Source organism: Stigmatopora nigra, chromosome 16, assembly GCF_051989575.1.
Source record: "Stigmatopora nigra isolate UIUO_SnigA chromosome 16, RoL_Snig_1.1, whole genome shotgun sequence".
Lineage (NCBI taxonomy): Eukaryota > Metazoa > Chordata > Actinopteri > Syngnathiformes > Syngnathidae > Stigmatopora > Stigmatopora nigra.
The window spans coordinates 1,831,335-1,845,538 of NC_135523.1; the positions used below are offsets into that span (position 1 = coordinate 1,831,335).

The 14,204-nt window shown below is 44.7% G+C and overlaps 2 protein-coding genes and 1 long non-coding RNA gene across 5 annotated transcripts; 1 reads left to right on the forward strand and 2 right to left on the reverse strand.

Moving 5' to 3' along the window:
* Nucleotides 1-151: 151 nt before the first annotated feature.
* LOC144209344 (uncharacterized) lies at nt 152-4,741 on the reverse strand. Of its 3 annotated transcripts, none has more exons than XR_013329093.1 (5): nt 4,689-4,741; nt 4,549-4,613; nt 1,291-1,403; nt 1,088-1,178; nt 152-295 (listed from the first exon to the last, which is right to left on the reverse strand). It is a non-coding gene; the product is annotated as an uncharacterized LOC144209344 (long non-coding RNA). The 3 variants fall into 3 exon arrangements; XR_013329094.1 differs by having other exon boundaries at nt 1,291-1,475; XR_013329092.1 differs by having other exon boundaries at nt 1,291-1,413; nt 4,689-4,740.
* Nucleotides 856-5,454, forward strand: tlr22 (toll-like receptor 22). Its single transcript, XM_077735593.1, has 3 exons — nt 856-3,719; nt 3,785-3,902; nt 4,938-5,454. Exons 1-3 carry the CDS (start codon nt 1,220-1,222, stop codon nt 5,185-5,187), a joined length of 2,868 nt encoding a protein of 955 aa, XP_077591719.1. The 5' UTR covers nt 856-1,219; the 3' UTR covers nt 5,188-5,454.
* Nucleotides 5,279-13,417, reverse strand: map3k15 (mitogen-activated protein kinase kinase kinase 15). The gene is made up of 28 exons (XM_077735595.1): nt 13,089-13,417; nt 12,325-12,464; nt 12,228-12,251; nt 11,450-11,643; nt 11,189-11,357; nt 11,022-11,128; nt 10,799-10,969; nt 10,615-10,727; nt 10,393-10,552; nt 10,179-10,329; nt 10,001-10,108; nt 9,872-9,921; nt 9,717-9,812; nt 9,550-9,637; nt 9,358-9,491; nt 8,979-9,297; nt 8,808-8,913; nt 8,317-8,474; nt 8,081-8,264; nt 7,822-7,996; nt 7,395-7,572; nt 7,128-7,313; nt 6,954-7,059; nt 6,653-6,890; nt 6,240-6,352; nt 6,045-6,151; nt 5,907-5,983; nt 5,279-5,845 (listed from the first exon to the last, which is right to left on the reverse strand). Exons 1-28 carry the CDS (start codon nt 13,390-13,392, stop codon nt 5,752-5,754), a joined length of 4,050 nt encoding a protein of 1,349 aa, XP_077591721.1. The 5' UTR covers nt 13,393-13,417; the 3' UTR covers nt 5,279-5,751.
* Between the last annotated feature and the right edge of the window lie 787 nt (nt 13,418-14,204).

Below are 14,204 nucleotides of genomic sequence, written 5' to 3' on the forward strand. Positions count from 1 at the left end.
TTCGATGACGTCGTGCACGCGCGCCTAGTGGGCGGGGCAACGTGCACGTACGTCGACGATGGCCATCAAAGTGCGTGCAAGAGAGAGAGAGAAGAAGAAGAAGAGGAGAGGACTTTTTTTTCTTCGTAACTGACCTCCTACTGTGTTTTTTATTATATTTTATTTTGTTAGGTCTCCTTGAAGACTGCAGTGGTTTGGCTCCGCCTCCTTCCGAGTATTTGCGGGGTAGCTGGGACTCATTTTTAGATGTCCGATTTGTTGGGTGCGGGAAAAGCGGCATGATTTGTTGAAAGTTCTGGAAAAAAAGAGAAAAAGAAATTCAGAAAAAATGGAAATGAATTGGAAATTAAATAAAGATTCAAAAATGTTAATGTATTCATTGTACTTTTAATTAGTATTTTTGGTGACCTTATTTATGTATTCATTTGATTGTTTTCTGATTTTATTTATTTAGTTTAAATTTAAATGACATAAAACATGGAAATTTAACTTAATGCTGAATATAAATTGACATAAATGTTCGAATATAAACTTAAAGGTTATTAAATAGCTTCTATTTATTTTGTAATGAATTTTTATTTTAGTTTTAATGATATATTGATGTAATAATCAAATAAAAACTGAAATCCAATAAGATTTTAGGTCCCAAATAAGACTTTCCTCACAAATATCAACTTTAAATAGTAAATGACAAATGTAATTATTCCCTAACTTAAATTTTAAAATACAATCTTTGCCGTTTTTCATCCAATTGCGCCATTGCCTTGCAAATGGTCGCCAAAACATCAGAGTTAATGATTGAGTCAACAATACACACTTCCCATTTTTATCTCGACCCAAAACAACTTCTGTTTTCAGGAGGACAAAGACATGAAATATTTTACCTTAAGCAACGCTGGACATTTACAACATTTTATTCACTTTTTAAATTTTTCCCATTTTACGTAACGAGCCTAAAATGAAAACTAAATAGAAGTTTTCTTCCTGAGAAATGTGTTGGTTTACTAGTGAGTTAATGTCCACCCTTTCTCAGTTCCTCACTTGTGTTACTGATCGGAAACAAGCTCAAACTGGATCTTACACTTACCTTATCTTTAACCTGGAAGCGATCTGGAAGATAAATGAGTTGACTCAGACTTTTTGGGGTCTTGGGTAAGTCTTAAAGATCTTTACAGCACCTTTAAAAGAATTTTATGTGGATTTTTAGAGCAAAACTGAAATGGTTTCTTCCAAAATGGACATGGTGAGAAGTGGACTACTTTTAGAGACTGGTTTTTGTTTTGTACTCACTGTGATAGTCAACACTTGTGGAGGATTGGTGCTGAAAGGCTGCCGAATGACCGACGACAACGCCATTTGCTCAGGCGCCAAACTCCTGGCCGTCCCTCGGGACATCCCGCCGTCTGTCAAAACCTTTGATTTGGGCGTCAACAAAATCTCCAAGATCCGAGTCGATGATTTCCTAAATTACACGTCTTTAACGCAGTTAGATATGAAGCGCAACGTAATTTCACAGATAGAAAAGGGCGCCTTTGCTAACTTACATTCTCTCCAAAAGTTGAATTTGAATAACAACCGACTAAAGGAACTGAGAGATGTTTTCGGCGGTTTAAGCAACCTGACCGAGTTGAGGCTAACTAGCAACGACATCAAAACCGTAGACCCCGATGCCTTTGGACCGCTGAGGAATTTAAACTTCTTGGATTTGTCCTTTAACAAACTAGGACACTTGAGGAATGTCCACTCCGCAATAAGGCATCTACCGAATTTGAAGTTTCTATTCCTGAAAAAAATTGATTTGACTGTCTTCCATTCCTGGGAATTGGGCAATAGCACCTTGCCCTTAGCCTATCTGGATTTATCCCAGAATCATATTGACGTCTTCAGTATTGGTCCAAGTGTTTTCCGGAATCTGACATGGCTGAATATCGGCAGATCTCCGAGAAAGCACAGATTTACGTGGAAGGTGGGCGGAGAGATGAGCCTGAGCCGGGTGACTACACTTGATATCGGCGGTCTTCACTTGTCCCGGACAGAAACCACTGCATTTTTCCAGAGTTTTAACTTCTCACTTAACACTTTGAGGCTAAATGCCATGAAAGGAAACCTCAGAGAACTACTCGAGACATCCTGCACCATCCCGACTCTTAATCAGTTGCAGCTTCGTCGAAATCAACTCCGGCGGGTCGACGCCGACCTACTTCAGCCATGTCCGTCCGTCGTCGAGTTGGATTTGGCCGAGAATCGTATTTACGATATCGCCATTGACTCGTTTGCGGTCTTCTTTGGTCTTAAGAGCTTGACGCTGAGTCAAAACCGGTTGTCCTCTGTCCCGGCCGCCGTCAGGAATCTGTCAAGACTCCTGGAACTGGACTTGAGCTCCAATAACATCAGCTCACTGGGTTGTCAAGACTTGGCGGGCCTTGGTAAACTCAGAGCGCTGGGTCTTTATCAGAATAAGATTGTCACGCTAAAGCAGTGCGTCTTTGAGGGTCTTACCAATCTTCAGGTCCTCAAACTGCAGTCCAACCAGATCACCAAACTGAACAGTGCTTTTAAGAAAACCCTACCCAATCTAAGACAGCTAAAACTAGACAAGAACAGACTAACTATCATCAAACAAGGAGAATTTGAAGGCTTACGTTCTCTCCAGAATTTATCGATGATGAACAATCAAATCGGCAAACTGGAAGTGGGTTGCTTTTCGGGCCTGACAAAGCTGACGGACATCTTGCTGCAAAGCAACGAGATCCAAGACGTTGACATCACGGCGGGTGTCTTCAATGATCTGCTCAGTTTGAGAAAGTTGAGTTTGTTGGACAATCGTATCAAGTACAAGAACAATTCGGCTTTGCCGTCGGCGCCGTTCTCCCGTCTTTCTACCCTTGAGACCTTAACCGTGGGGCAACAACATGGCCGAGGCAGATCTCAGTTCCCTCGCAACTTTCTCCAAGGCTTAAGCAACCTCCTAGAATTCGACGCCAGGAATATCCAGCTCTTCTCTTTGCACCGTGACTTATTCACCCCCACGCCACGCCTCCAGAAACTGGACATCAGCTCCAACGAACTAACATACATCTCCGCCAGGTTGTTTGATCCCATCCAGAACCTCCAAAGCCTTTACATTTCAAGAACAAGTCTTCAATCCTTAGACTTTCTGGAACAAGCCAACCTTAGCAAGCTAGAATTCTTACAAGCAAGAAGGAACCAGTATTCAGTCATCACCAAGGAACAAATGCTTTCGCTTACCTCTCTGGTATTTTTGGATCTTCAGGGCAACGGTTTTTTATGCGACTGTGACAACACATGGTTTCTTCGGTGGATGAACAAAAGCGACACCCAAGTTTTTGATGCCTACAACTTTGAATGCAACTACCCTCCGAACCTCAAGGGGATGAAATTGCTCGATCTGGACGTGGGTTCTTGTTCAATAGACGTGGAGTTTATCTTCTTCATTTCTACGGCATGTTCCATTCTCCTGTTCCAGTTGGTGGCTTTAACCTACCATTTCTTACGATGGCATCTGGCCTACTGCTACCACCTCTTCCTGGCAGTACTCAACGAGCGAAAATACAAAAACAAAGAACCACCATGTCTCTATGATGCTTTCGTCTCTTACAACGCCCACGACGAGGACTGGGTCTTCAGGGAGTTGGTGCCCAAACTTGAGGAACAGCAAGGTTGGAAGTTATGCCTACATCACCGAGACTTTGAGCCAGGTAGGATTAGCTTTGGCTACCAATGGAAAGGGTTGTTGTTGCATTAATTTTGATGGTTTCTTTAGGGAAGCCCATCATTGAAAACATCACAGAGGCCATCTACGCTAGCAGAAAGACCATCTGTGTGATTAGTCACAAATATTTGGAGTCGGAGTGGTGCTCTAGAGAAATTCAGATGGCCAGGTAGGTTCACCGTCTAGTTAAAAAAACAATAGATGTATAACTAGCTGTAAAAAAGTACTGTTGGGATTCAGAGTTGGACATCATTGCGTCCAAGTCAAAATCCAGATAAATAAGATTAAAGCAGTGGCTATCTACTATTACAATAATAGAATAATTTTAGGACATGTAAGAATGTATTTTGACCATTCACATCAACATTGCACTTTCAAAACCACGTTAAATATCAGTACAATATAAAATACACATAGTTGGGTGTTAAATATAAGTACAAAACAAAATGTTATTTCTAACTTGTACAGTACAACCAATGTGCAAATCACAATTATATCTAATTAGAGTGTACCAGAACAACCACACTTTTATCCCCCCAAAAATACATTCTGTATTAATACATGGCTGAGAGACTTAAATCAACCATTTTTTCTCACTGAATTTGCGAGTATTTTCCAGAAAGAAAAGTATCTGGCGTGTACACACTAATTTACATGACATTTAAGCCAGAACAATAGTATAACTACTAGAGAAATATTCAACAACACTAATACTATTTTCGTGAATTCGGGAACAATACGTTGTTTCTCAAAATGACATAATACAGCATAATTAAGCATCATGTCTAAAAACATGTGCAATAGGTCTAGCTTACCTTCACTCAACTTTGACACGACGACCACGGCTCCTCACGTTAATATGAACGCATATTTCTTCGTCCTAACCAATAAACAACTCGTTAGACATTGATAGAAATTATAAAAGCATTGTTTTATACAAGTTTTGATATCTTACCGGAGGTTTGTTGTGATCTTAAGTAACGTTCACCGGTGTCTGTGGAACGATAATTATGTCATATTCCTTGTGGCCAACAGAGGGCGTCTTTTCCCACCAAATCAATTCACCTAAAAACCAAGTAGTATAGTATATGCACAGCACTTTCAAAACATGAATTAAACAAAGTAACTTCATTTTATTTGAAGACCAATACTTGACCTTTAGTTTTTTGGAAGTATATATTTAACTGTCGGTCTATTCTGACAGCTTTCGCCTGTTTGATGAGCACAAAGATGTCCTCATCTTGGTCTTCCTGGAAGAAGTAGAGGTTTGGGAACTGTCTCCTTTCTACCGGATGAGAAGGTTTCTGAAAAAGAGGACTTTTCTAAGCTGGGTGGAGGCCACAGAGTACCCTGATCTCTTCTGGGAGAAACTCCGGCAAGCTCTGAAGACCGGAGACAAAGCTGGTGGTGAAATGTTGCTTCTCACCGTGGAGGACAGAGACGGTCGAACGTGATGAGGTGGACGGAACTGTAAACCATATAATAGTCATCTCAAAATGTTCAATTTTATAGGCTATTTTATCCTGGCTGGATACATACCTCAGTTTTTCTACAACAGATGAAAATCACTGGAATGTTGCAGTTTAAATTGACCAAGAATTAATACAATTTGCAAATAATTAGAAATAAATACACTCCCCTAAATGAAGTAGATCACCTCTCAAGTATCATTTGCAGTTTTATTGCAAAGCGGAAAGCCAAATACGACATATTTTCTACAAGCTAATAAACTATATAATTAGGATTAATAACAGTACAAACATAGCTAGTTTGGTCATTGCTTACGCAAGTTTTATAAACTAAAACAGCACAGAAAATAAAAAGTTTGCGGAATTAGCAATTTTTGGTTTAAATTTTGTGTCATTTTTTTTTATTTTGACATTAACTTAATTAGCATTTAACGACATTAAGACTTTAGCGTTGCCTACGTGAAACCAATGGGCAATTAGTGCCTGCACTAAAGCGCTTTGGTCAAAAGATAAGAAAATACGCGGCGGCCATTTTGTCTGGCGGTCCAATCACGCTTCGTCCTCCGAGCGTTCGTCCCCCCTCAGCCTGGCCCGTTCCCGGTGCCTCTGGATGGCCCGCCAAATCCGACACAGCACCCCGCCCCTGATGAGGCGACAAGGCGGAGCTTAGCGACAGCAGGGGGCGTGGCTACCAAAAGCGTTACCTGAGGCGGAGGCCGCGAAGGTCGTCTTTGGTGACATCGTTGAGGACGTCAGTTAGCGTGTACTCTTCCAGAGCAAACTTAAGTAGGCAGTAGCAATTAGAAATGTAAGCATTGTCCAGGTGATTTGAGGAGGTTCACCTTTTCAACGGTGTCTGGGTCCGCCCCCTGCTCCTTTAGCCAATCGGCGAGTTGCTTGTCCGGTTCGTGGTCGGCCGGGATGTGGAAAATGGACGGTGGGGAGACATCTGAGGAGGCGGAGACAAGATTTTTGTTTCAAGTTCAAGTGTACTTTCTGTTGTTGTTGTTGTTGTTGTTGTTGTTATTGTTTTGTACCTGGTGGTCTGTGGCGGACACGGACCAGGTCTAGGTCTTGGGTTCGCTGCTGAAGGGTGGTCTTTAGGACCTGCTGGTACTCGCGTTCCTTGTGGAGAAGTTCTTCTAGTAGCCTGTTGGGGGCGACAAAGTGCTGACTATCATTTTTTTTGGTTTTGTACTTCAACATAATAAAAAAAGTTGTAAAAAAATATGTTGTAATATTATGCCTAGGAAAAGACATAAATATTAAAGAAAAAGACAAAAAATATAATATAATTTTTGACCTATATTATACATACATGTTCTTTGATTATGATTATACAAATAAATACAACCTTTTCCAAAAAGCATGCTTTTTCTGTCATATTTTTTACATGATTAGTTCTCCCAAAAATTATAATATTTTAGACTAATCTGACAGTTATTTTTACCTGCCGGTCTCCTGCTTGAGGCGTCCCAGTTGCGCCCCCATCTGGTGATGGTGTGAACGCGGGTGGTCGTGGGTGTGTACCGGGTGCGGCACCACGTGAAGCGCAGACTCTGCCGCCGTCCCGCCGTCATCGGCGGCCGGAACCAAAACGGGACTGAAGTCGTTGTCCTCCTCGTCCACTTCGTCCTCCTTCTCGCCGCCTTCGCACTCTGACGCCGGCCCGAAATGCGTCTGGAGTTCTGCAAAACGCCACAATTGGGTGTCGGTTCTACGCCGGAGGACGGTAAGGAATCCGCTCCCACCTGGGATGAGAATGGTAATGGCGGCTTGCACGGCTCGCCGGATGATGTTGTCCATGGCGAACATCCAATGGGGTTTGATGTGATGATTCCGGAGGACTTTATTCACCTAAAAGCAGAAGAAGAAATCAATTAGCTGGTTTGTGATTAAAAGAAATACAAAAATGTCTGATTTACCGAGTCCTGGAAGCCAAAGAGGACCAGCTGGATCTGATTAATGGAGGTGGAGTCAAAGTCCAAGTCCAGTTTAAGCTTGGAGATGGTGGCGGCCATGACACGCCTCTCTGGGGAATGGATGAAGTCTCGCAAAATGCAGATGATCTGCTTGATGTGCTCCACCGACAGTTGAAGTTCTTCACTACCCTGAAATAAGGACCAGAAGAATTAAACCTCAGAACAGGATTCGTTAGGTTTGGTAGGATAAAAGATGGCTGGCTGGTTCACCTGGATGTAATTCTCCTTCAAGTTGGAGATGACCTTCTCCTGGTCTTCGTTGAGGACCTTGAACAAAATGGCTCTCCTCTCACTGTCCTTCTTGAGGAGAAACAAGCCGCCATCGCGGTCTTCGGGCGAAGGGGGGGCGCCGCTGCGGTCCTCTGTCGCCGAAGACTCGTCTGGAACGCTGAGGTAAATGGAGACGGTCATCTGCCGGCTGTTTTTTAAAATATTTACGACGTTTGCGGATGCCAGGGCGCTTAGTTATCAGCGGCGAGGGATCGTAAAATGGTCGGGATTGATTAAATCACCGCTGTAAAAGGCAGTGATGCGTACTGTGGGGGGTGAAAAATGGCCACCTGCCATCCCAAGAGGACATAGACGCTAAGCTAAAAGCTAAACTTTGAGTTAGTCGCTAGGAAATGTGAGTTAGTACCTCAAGAAGTTGGAGCTGGGTGGTTTGAGCAGGTTCTCGGACCCGGAACTTTTCTTTTTGTGGAAGAAAACGTCTTGTTTGGAATCGCAGTCGGGACTCATGGAGCCGTGTTCGCTACTACTGCTCCCGGTGGCCTCGCACTGTAGTTGCACTGGTAGTGAAACGTGGATGTAGTCTGTCAAAACAAATCAGATACTCAAAAAGGCAGCTTACACTTATTTTTTTGGGGAGCAGAACCCAATTCCAAGGCGGAATCAACCTGAAGGCTTGAAGGCTATCTTGCTCTTCTTGCCTTTGGTGTGCTGTCTTACAAACGTGTCCTTCAAGAGGTCGGAAGCCAAGGCTCGTTTGTGAGGGTCTGGTTCGAAGCAACGTAGGATGAAGGACTTGGCCTCCAGGGACAAGGACTCAGGGATCTCCGGGTGGATTTTAAACATGCCCACCTGCACCAAAAATTCATTCTAATCCCATAGACCTTCTCCAACCCATACTGACCTTAAACATGGCGGCCTGTGGCTCCCCCAACTCATGGAATGGAGGTTTCCCCGTGGCCATTTCTATGATAGTACATCCCAGGGACCAAATATCCGCAGGGGCTCCATACCCCCTGGGTCCTTTATCGATAATCTCCGGGGCCATGTACTGCAAAGTACCTGTGTAAATACAATGAGGGCTTCAATGGGAAAATCAGTTTACGGGTGAAATATTTGGTGTCAGGTAGATGTGGAATTTGCCTTACATTAAGTGTTAAGAGACAACTATGAGAGGGGCTATAAAAGCTACACAGACGGACAGACACGGCTACTAATGAAAGATAAACAGCCTTTGCTTGATGAGCTAATCTAATTGCACACAGCTCTCAGAAACAATGGAGAAGGCCAGATGGTACATTGGTGTTTGCACGCTAGCGTCGCTAAAGATAGCATATTTCTCCGATGTTCGTTGGGCTTGTAGCCTTGACCTATGACCTATCAAGTTCCAAATACCTGTGAAGGTCTCTGTGCAAGGGTTGACTCCCGCCAGACGTTTGGAAGTACCGAAATCGGAAATCTTTAGGACTCCGCTGTAAGTGTTGACGAGGACATTGTCGCCCTGGCCGAGACATTTACGGGAATATAGGTTAAGATGAACTGGGACGGACTGGTTTTTTGTCAGACCTTAATATCCCGGTGGACGATCTGGTTCTCGTGGAGGTACCGTAGTCCTTCCAGGATTTGTCGGGTATAGAAGATGATGGTGGCTTCTTTTAGGGGACCCCACTTGGAGCGTAGTAATGCCGACAAGCTCCCTGAACGAGGGACGGGAGGACAAAAGTAAGCGGCGCCAGAGTACAGGATCCAAGGCTTACCTCCGGGGACTTGCTCCATGAAGATTTTGATGTATCCATTCTCTGAGACAGAGCCCAAATACTGTACGATGTTTCTGTGCTTGAGGTACTTGTGCAGAGCGATTTCTTCGTGAAGAGGTTGCGAGTACCTGAGGGACAAAAGCGTCTTGAAGCCTAAGAAGAACTGGTCCAGTTGGGATTTGACTCACCTGCTGTCTCTCTCCGGGATCTCCTTGATGGCGATTCGGACCTGGTTGCTGACGTCCCGGCCGGCGTACACCACCCCGTAGGTACCTCGACCCAAGACCACCCGGTCTCCGGTTTCGTCCGTGTCGTATTCGTACTGTAGCCACGAAAACCAGGTCACCTTGGACTAGGACGGTAGAAGGAAGCGGTTCTACCTCCAGGGTGTCTCCGTCTCCTTCGCCTTCCAACTCCACGGAATTGCCCGTTCCGTCAGATATCATCTCCTTGACCATGGAGCAGAATCTGAGTAGCAAAACATTGAAGAATCTGTAAACTTGAAAGCCACCAAATAGAGGGTCCTGGTCTTTCTTCTTCTTCTTACCGGGCACACTGTTCCTCGGTGGAAAAATAGATCTGGAAGTCGTCAGAGTTGTCGTGGACATAGAGGAAGCAACAGCGCTCATCGAACTTACTGATGCTAAGGACGGAAACAATGTTTACGGCGTCTCGGTCAGTTGGTCCCTTCCAAAAACATACCTGATGCCTTTGATGGACGTGGCAGTGAAGTTCCACTCATGAATGCCTTTCTGCAATGGGAAAACACAACAGTTAGTCACCCAGAACGAGAAAAATCCTGGTTCTGGTCACGGGAAGATGGCATCGTACCGTTTCTGGGGGTGACACATGCCAAATGGAGACGTTCTTCTCTTCAGCTTCATTGTTGATGGAGACGTAGGAGGGCTGGTAGACTTTAGTGGGCTCCAGAATTAAGACCTGTAAGGATAGATCATTGAAGTACACATGGGCAAAGAGTCTAGGATTGAGTAACAGAGGGGGTCCACACGGGAAATCGAAGTCTGTTGGTGGTTCCTTGTGTGGCCTCCACAATGATGTCCATCCAGAAGATGAGTCTGTCCCTCTGGGGGGAATGTTCCACTGACTGTTTCTTGAACCTCTGAATGAGCTGGAGGTTCTGGACCACGGAACGCAAGTACCTGAGAAGATGGTACAGGAGAAAACTCAAGACTAGCACTTCGTCAAAGGAGATCTGATCCTACCAGAGTGGAGGCTTCAGTTTAAAAAGCTTCTCTGCCGCTTGGGTGGCTTTGGGGATGTCGTTAGCTAGCATGCTAACGGTGAAAAACTGCCCCACGTCCCAGTAGTTGTTCATTTTTTCCAGGGAACCTTTGCGTCCTAGGAGACTGTTTAACCTAACACCTGGGGAAGACAGTAAAAGTTGGGTCAGAAGATCTGAGGGACACTTTTGGGGAGGGTCTTACCAATTTTCCTCAGTTCCATGGAGCTCTCAAACTGTTGGCCGGCGACTATGAGGAGGACGGCTAGGTTGATGCCCGAATAGAGGGTGGGTTGGAGCTCGAAACCCTTGCGGTACCTGAAAGACAGACGTCCGGTCTTGATGCCTGGCTTGGATTTACCGGATTGGATTTGAATTTGCTTCCTTGCCACTGAATCGCGTTGTCTCGGTTCTTGGTGTCCTTGCAGTCCGAGTCCAGGAAGATGTCCTTGTAGATCCGTCCACACAAGCAGAACATGTCCGGGGCGGGGTGTTCGCAGGACTGCAGGACGTGAAGCATCACGCGAAGAGCCTGCTCCCTATCGCCGGGACTGTTTCGCCTGAAAACGAGAACATTTTAGTCCAAATCCAGATCGTCCCGGTCTACGTTACCTATTAAGGGCGAAGGCGTAGTGGAACTGAATCATAGGCTGCGTTGCCAGGTCGCACGTTGGCAGCATCTCCAATGTCTGGACTAGTTTGACCATGGCGTCGTAGTCCTGTGGAACAGGTCCAAGTAAAGTCTGGGTGGATGCGGACTTTTGAAATAGAGGGCATACCTGGATGTCCCTGTAGGAGAAGAGAAGGTTCATCACGATGTCCTGCGTGAGGACTTCGGTGTTGTCGATGCGGAGCTTGATACGGGACAGTTCCTTGGCTAGTTCCTCGCCCTGGTACTTCTCTCTCGCCTTGCGGATGTCGTTGAGCAGGGTGTCCTTGAAGGAGGCGCTGGAGACGGGACGTAAAAGGATTAGCAACAGAGTCGTTCGTTGGTTTTAAAGAGTCACGGCTCTTTTGAGGAATCTGGCTCAGAGTCTGACCAGGATGTGACGTGGATGTCCTTCAGGAGGCTGCTAAAGCGGTCCATCAGGGGGACGCATAGAGGTCCTAACAGGTTGTCCCAGCTGGGTTGCATGTACTCGCTAGCCCTTCGCTGAGCATCACTTTCGCAGCAGGTGTATTCGTGGTTGGGTGTGACGATGTATGGGATGAAGTAGTAGTTGCCACTGGAGGCCTGGGGGGGGGACAAAGTACTCGGAAGTTAGCGTTGTTGGTATTTGAAGGTATTGTGTGGACAAGAGTGCAAAAAAACAGTTTCAAACCAACTCAAATTGGGTTAGCATACGTAGCATAGTTAGCGATCGGAATTCAACACTTAGCCAGAGTGCGTTTTGTTAGCTTGTTAGCTTCGAAGGGCTAAAACATGGTCAGGGCGCTATTCTCCAGCTCCTGTATTATTTAATCTTGTTAAAATTCTGGTTGTGACATCACAACCACACAAAAACAGCCATTTTTTAGTACATTTTTGACAGACTCTCTATTTTTTAGTACTTTTACCAGTTAGCAAAAGCTCTAGCATGCTTTGCCGCCAAACCGTGGCTTACTTTATTGCTTAGGCCAGAGCCTCTGTATTCCGGAGGCAACTGGACCCGAGGGAACGCTAAACCTGCGGGACGAGACGTCTTCTCCGCCCGCCGACACACAAACACCATTCCGACATTAAAATCTTTACGGCTCGGAAGGACAGCTGCTCGTATTCGGCGGGGGTTCTATTTGAGGACGGGGAGGCCGCAAATAGCGCAGGTGACACCGACTTACCGTGTTCTTTTGAGCTACCATGTCCTGAAAAGACAAAGGGACGTCGGTGAGGGACGTTTTGGGACCAATCTTGAAATGGGGAAAGCGAGTTAAGTACCTTGAGCGACTGGGCCGTGTCGGGGTCGGTGTCGTGGTACAAGATGACGTTGTTGGCCATGTCGAAACTCTCCCGTACGCCCAAGTGGTAGAACAAGGAGGGTTGGCGGCAGACGTCGCTCATGTCCACTACTGCAATGTCTGTTTGTCACAATAGAGGACAATATAAAACGTGTTTTGTTATGGGTTATGCCCTAAAATATATTTTTGTGATTTAAAAACATACTTTAAATATTTTTAATTCTTAATAATAAAGGAATTTAATTTTTTTTCCACAAAATAAAAATATTAAACTTGCTGACCCTTTAATCTTAATTTTCAAAGTACATAAAAAGATGTTTTATGCCCTAAAATATATCTCCAATTTTTTCAGTGATTTAAAAAAATATTTTTAATTCTTAATAATAACATAATTTCTATTTTTTACCACTAAATAACAAAAATATTAAACTTTCTTACCCCTTTAATTGTTAAAGTATGTAAAAATATTGAGTATGAATTTAAAAGACAAAAAGAAATATATAATGTAATATTTAAAACATCATTAACTTGTAAAAAAATACTACATTTTTTTAATTTTAAAATAATTTGAACAAACTTGAACACTGATGTATTCATAATGGAAGAAAAGCTGTCAATCATGGCACAAAACCAAACATACATGACTACAACGTACACAGTTTGACATCCCCCAGGTCAAAGGTCAACCCATCGTCTTCATACAGTCCTTCAATACAAAAAAACCTTTACCTCCACTTGACTTACCCGCATCATAGAAGCTATCCAGCACTGTGGTCTCCCCAAAATCCAACCTCCCGAAAGTGACGGTAGTGAGCAAGGCACTCTCTGCATCGCACGCCCGCTGAAGACACTGCAACGCCCCCGACTCGGGACTGCTGGCCATCACCGCCTTCAGTCCGTCATTCAGCACGTAGACCACCCGCAGGGAGCGCTGCCTGGCCGGGGGGCTCGGGCTGGACAGCTCGGCCCTCTCCGGGACCCCCGTGCCCGCCGGGTGCTCGCCGGCCATGCAGTCCGTGGCCTGCGCCGCGTTTTGGCCGGCTTCCATGTCGCCGTGTCTACCTCGGAGGGACCGTCCCTTTCCCTGGGCTCGTCACCCGAGCGCCGGCTGCTTTTTGGAAGCCCGGGTGGGCGGCCCTTGGAGGTGGTCCCTTTAACTCCCGCCCCTCCTTCGCTTCATTAGGTCGCATTAGGACCGAGGGGAGGATCGACCGGCTTCAGCCAGTTTGCACAGTGGCGCAATTTGTCCAATGGCTGTTGCGCAATTTCAAAATACAGTGGGCTTGTCATTCATAACTGGAATGATTGAAGCCAAATTAATAAGATTTTTTAATTACTTTTTAAGAGTTGTTTAATGCTGTTGTTGGAAATAGATGCCAGAAAAACTTACCCAGTGTAGTAGTAGGAGTTGTAGTAGTAGTTGTTGGAGAAGTAGTAGTAGTTGTTGGAGAAGTAGTAGTAGTAGTTGTAGAAGTAGTTGTTGGAGAGGTAGTAGTAGTAGTAGTTGTTGTTGGAGAAGTAGTAGTACTAGTAGTTGTTGGAGAAGTAGTAGAAGTAGTTGTTGGAGAAGTAGTAGTAGTAGTTGTTGGAGAGGTAGTAGTAGTAGTAGTAGTAGTAGTTGTTGTTGGAGAAGTAGTAGTAGTAGTTGTTGGAGAAGTAGTAGTAGTGGTTGTTGGAGAGGTAGTAGTAGTGGTTGTTGGAGAAGTAGTAGTAGTAGTAGTTGTTGTTGGAGAAGTAGTAGTAGTAGTAGTTGTTGTTGGAGAAGTAGTAGTACTAGTAGTTGTTGGAGAAGTAGTAGTAGTAGTTGTAGAAGTAGTTGTTGGAGAGGTAGTAGTAGTAGTAGTTGTTGTTGGAGAAGTA

Excerpts from the sequence above, each read along its gene's own strand:
- tlr22 (XM_077735593.1), top strand. The coding sequence starts at position 1,220 with ATGGTTTCTTCCAAAATGGACATGGTGAGAAGTGGACTACTTTTAGAG. Across the intron at positions 3,720-3,784 it reads TCACCGAGACTTTGAGCCAG|GGAAGCCCATCATTGAAAAC; the intron begins GTAGGATTAGCT and ends TGGTTTCTTTAG. Across the intron at positions 3,903-4,937 it reads AGAGAAATTCAGATGGCCAG|CTTTCGCCTGTTTGATGAGC; the intron begins GTAGGTTCACCG and ends CTATTCTGACAG.
- map3k15 (XM_077735595.1), bottom strand. The coding sequence starts at position 13,392 with ATGGAAGCCGGCCAAAACGCGGCGCAGGCCACGGACTGCATGGCCGGC. Across the intron at positions 10,330-10,392 it reads AAACTGAAGCCTCCACTCTG|GTACTTGCGTTCCGTGGTCC; the intron begins GTAGGATCAGAT and ends CCATCTTCTCAG. Across the intron at positions 7,573-7,821 it reads CCCAGCTCCAACTTCTTGAG|CGTTCCAGACGAGTCTTCGG; the intron begins GTACTAACTCAC and ends CATTTACCTCAG.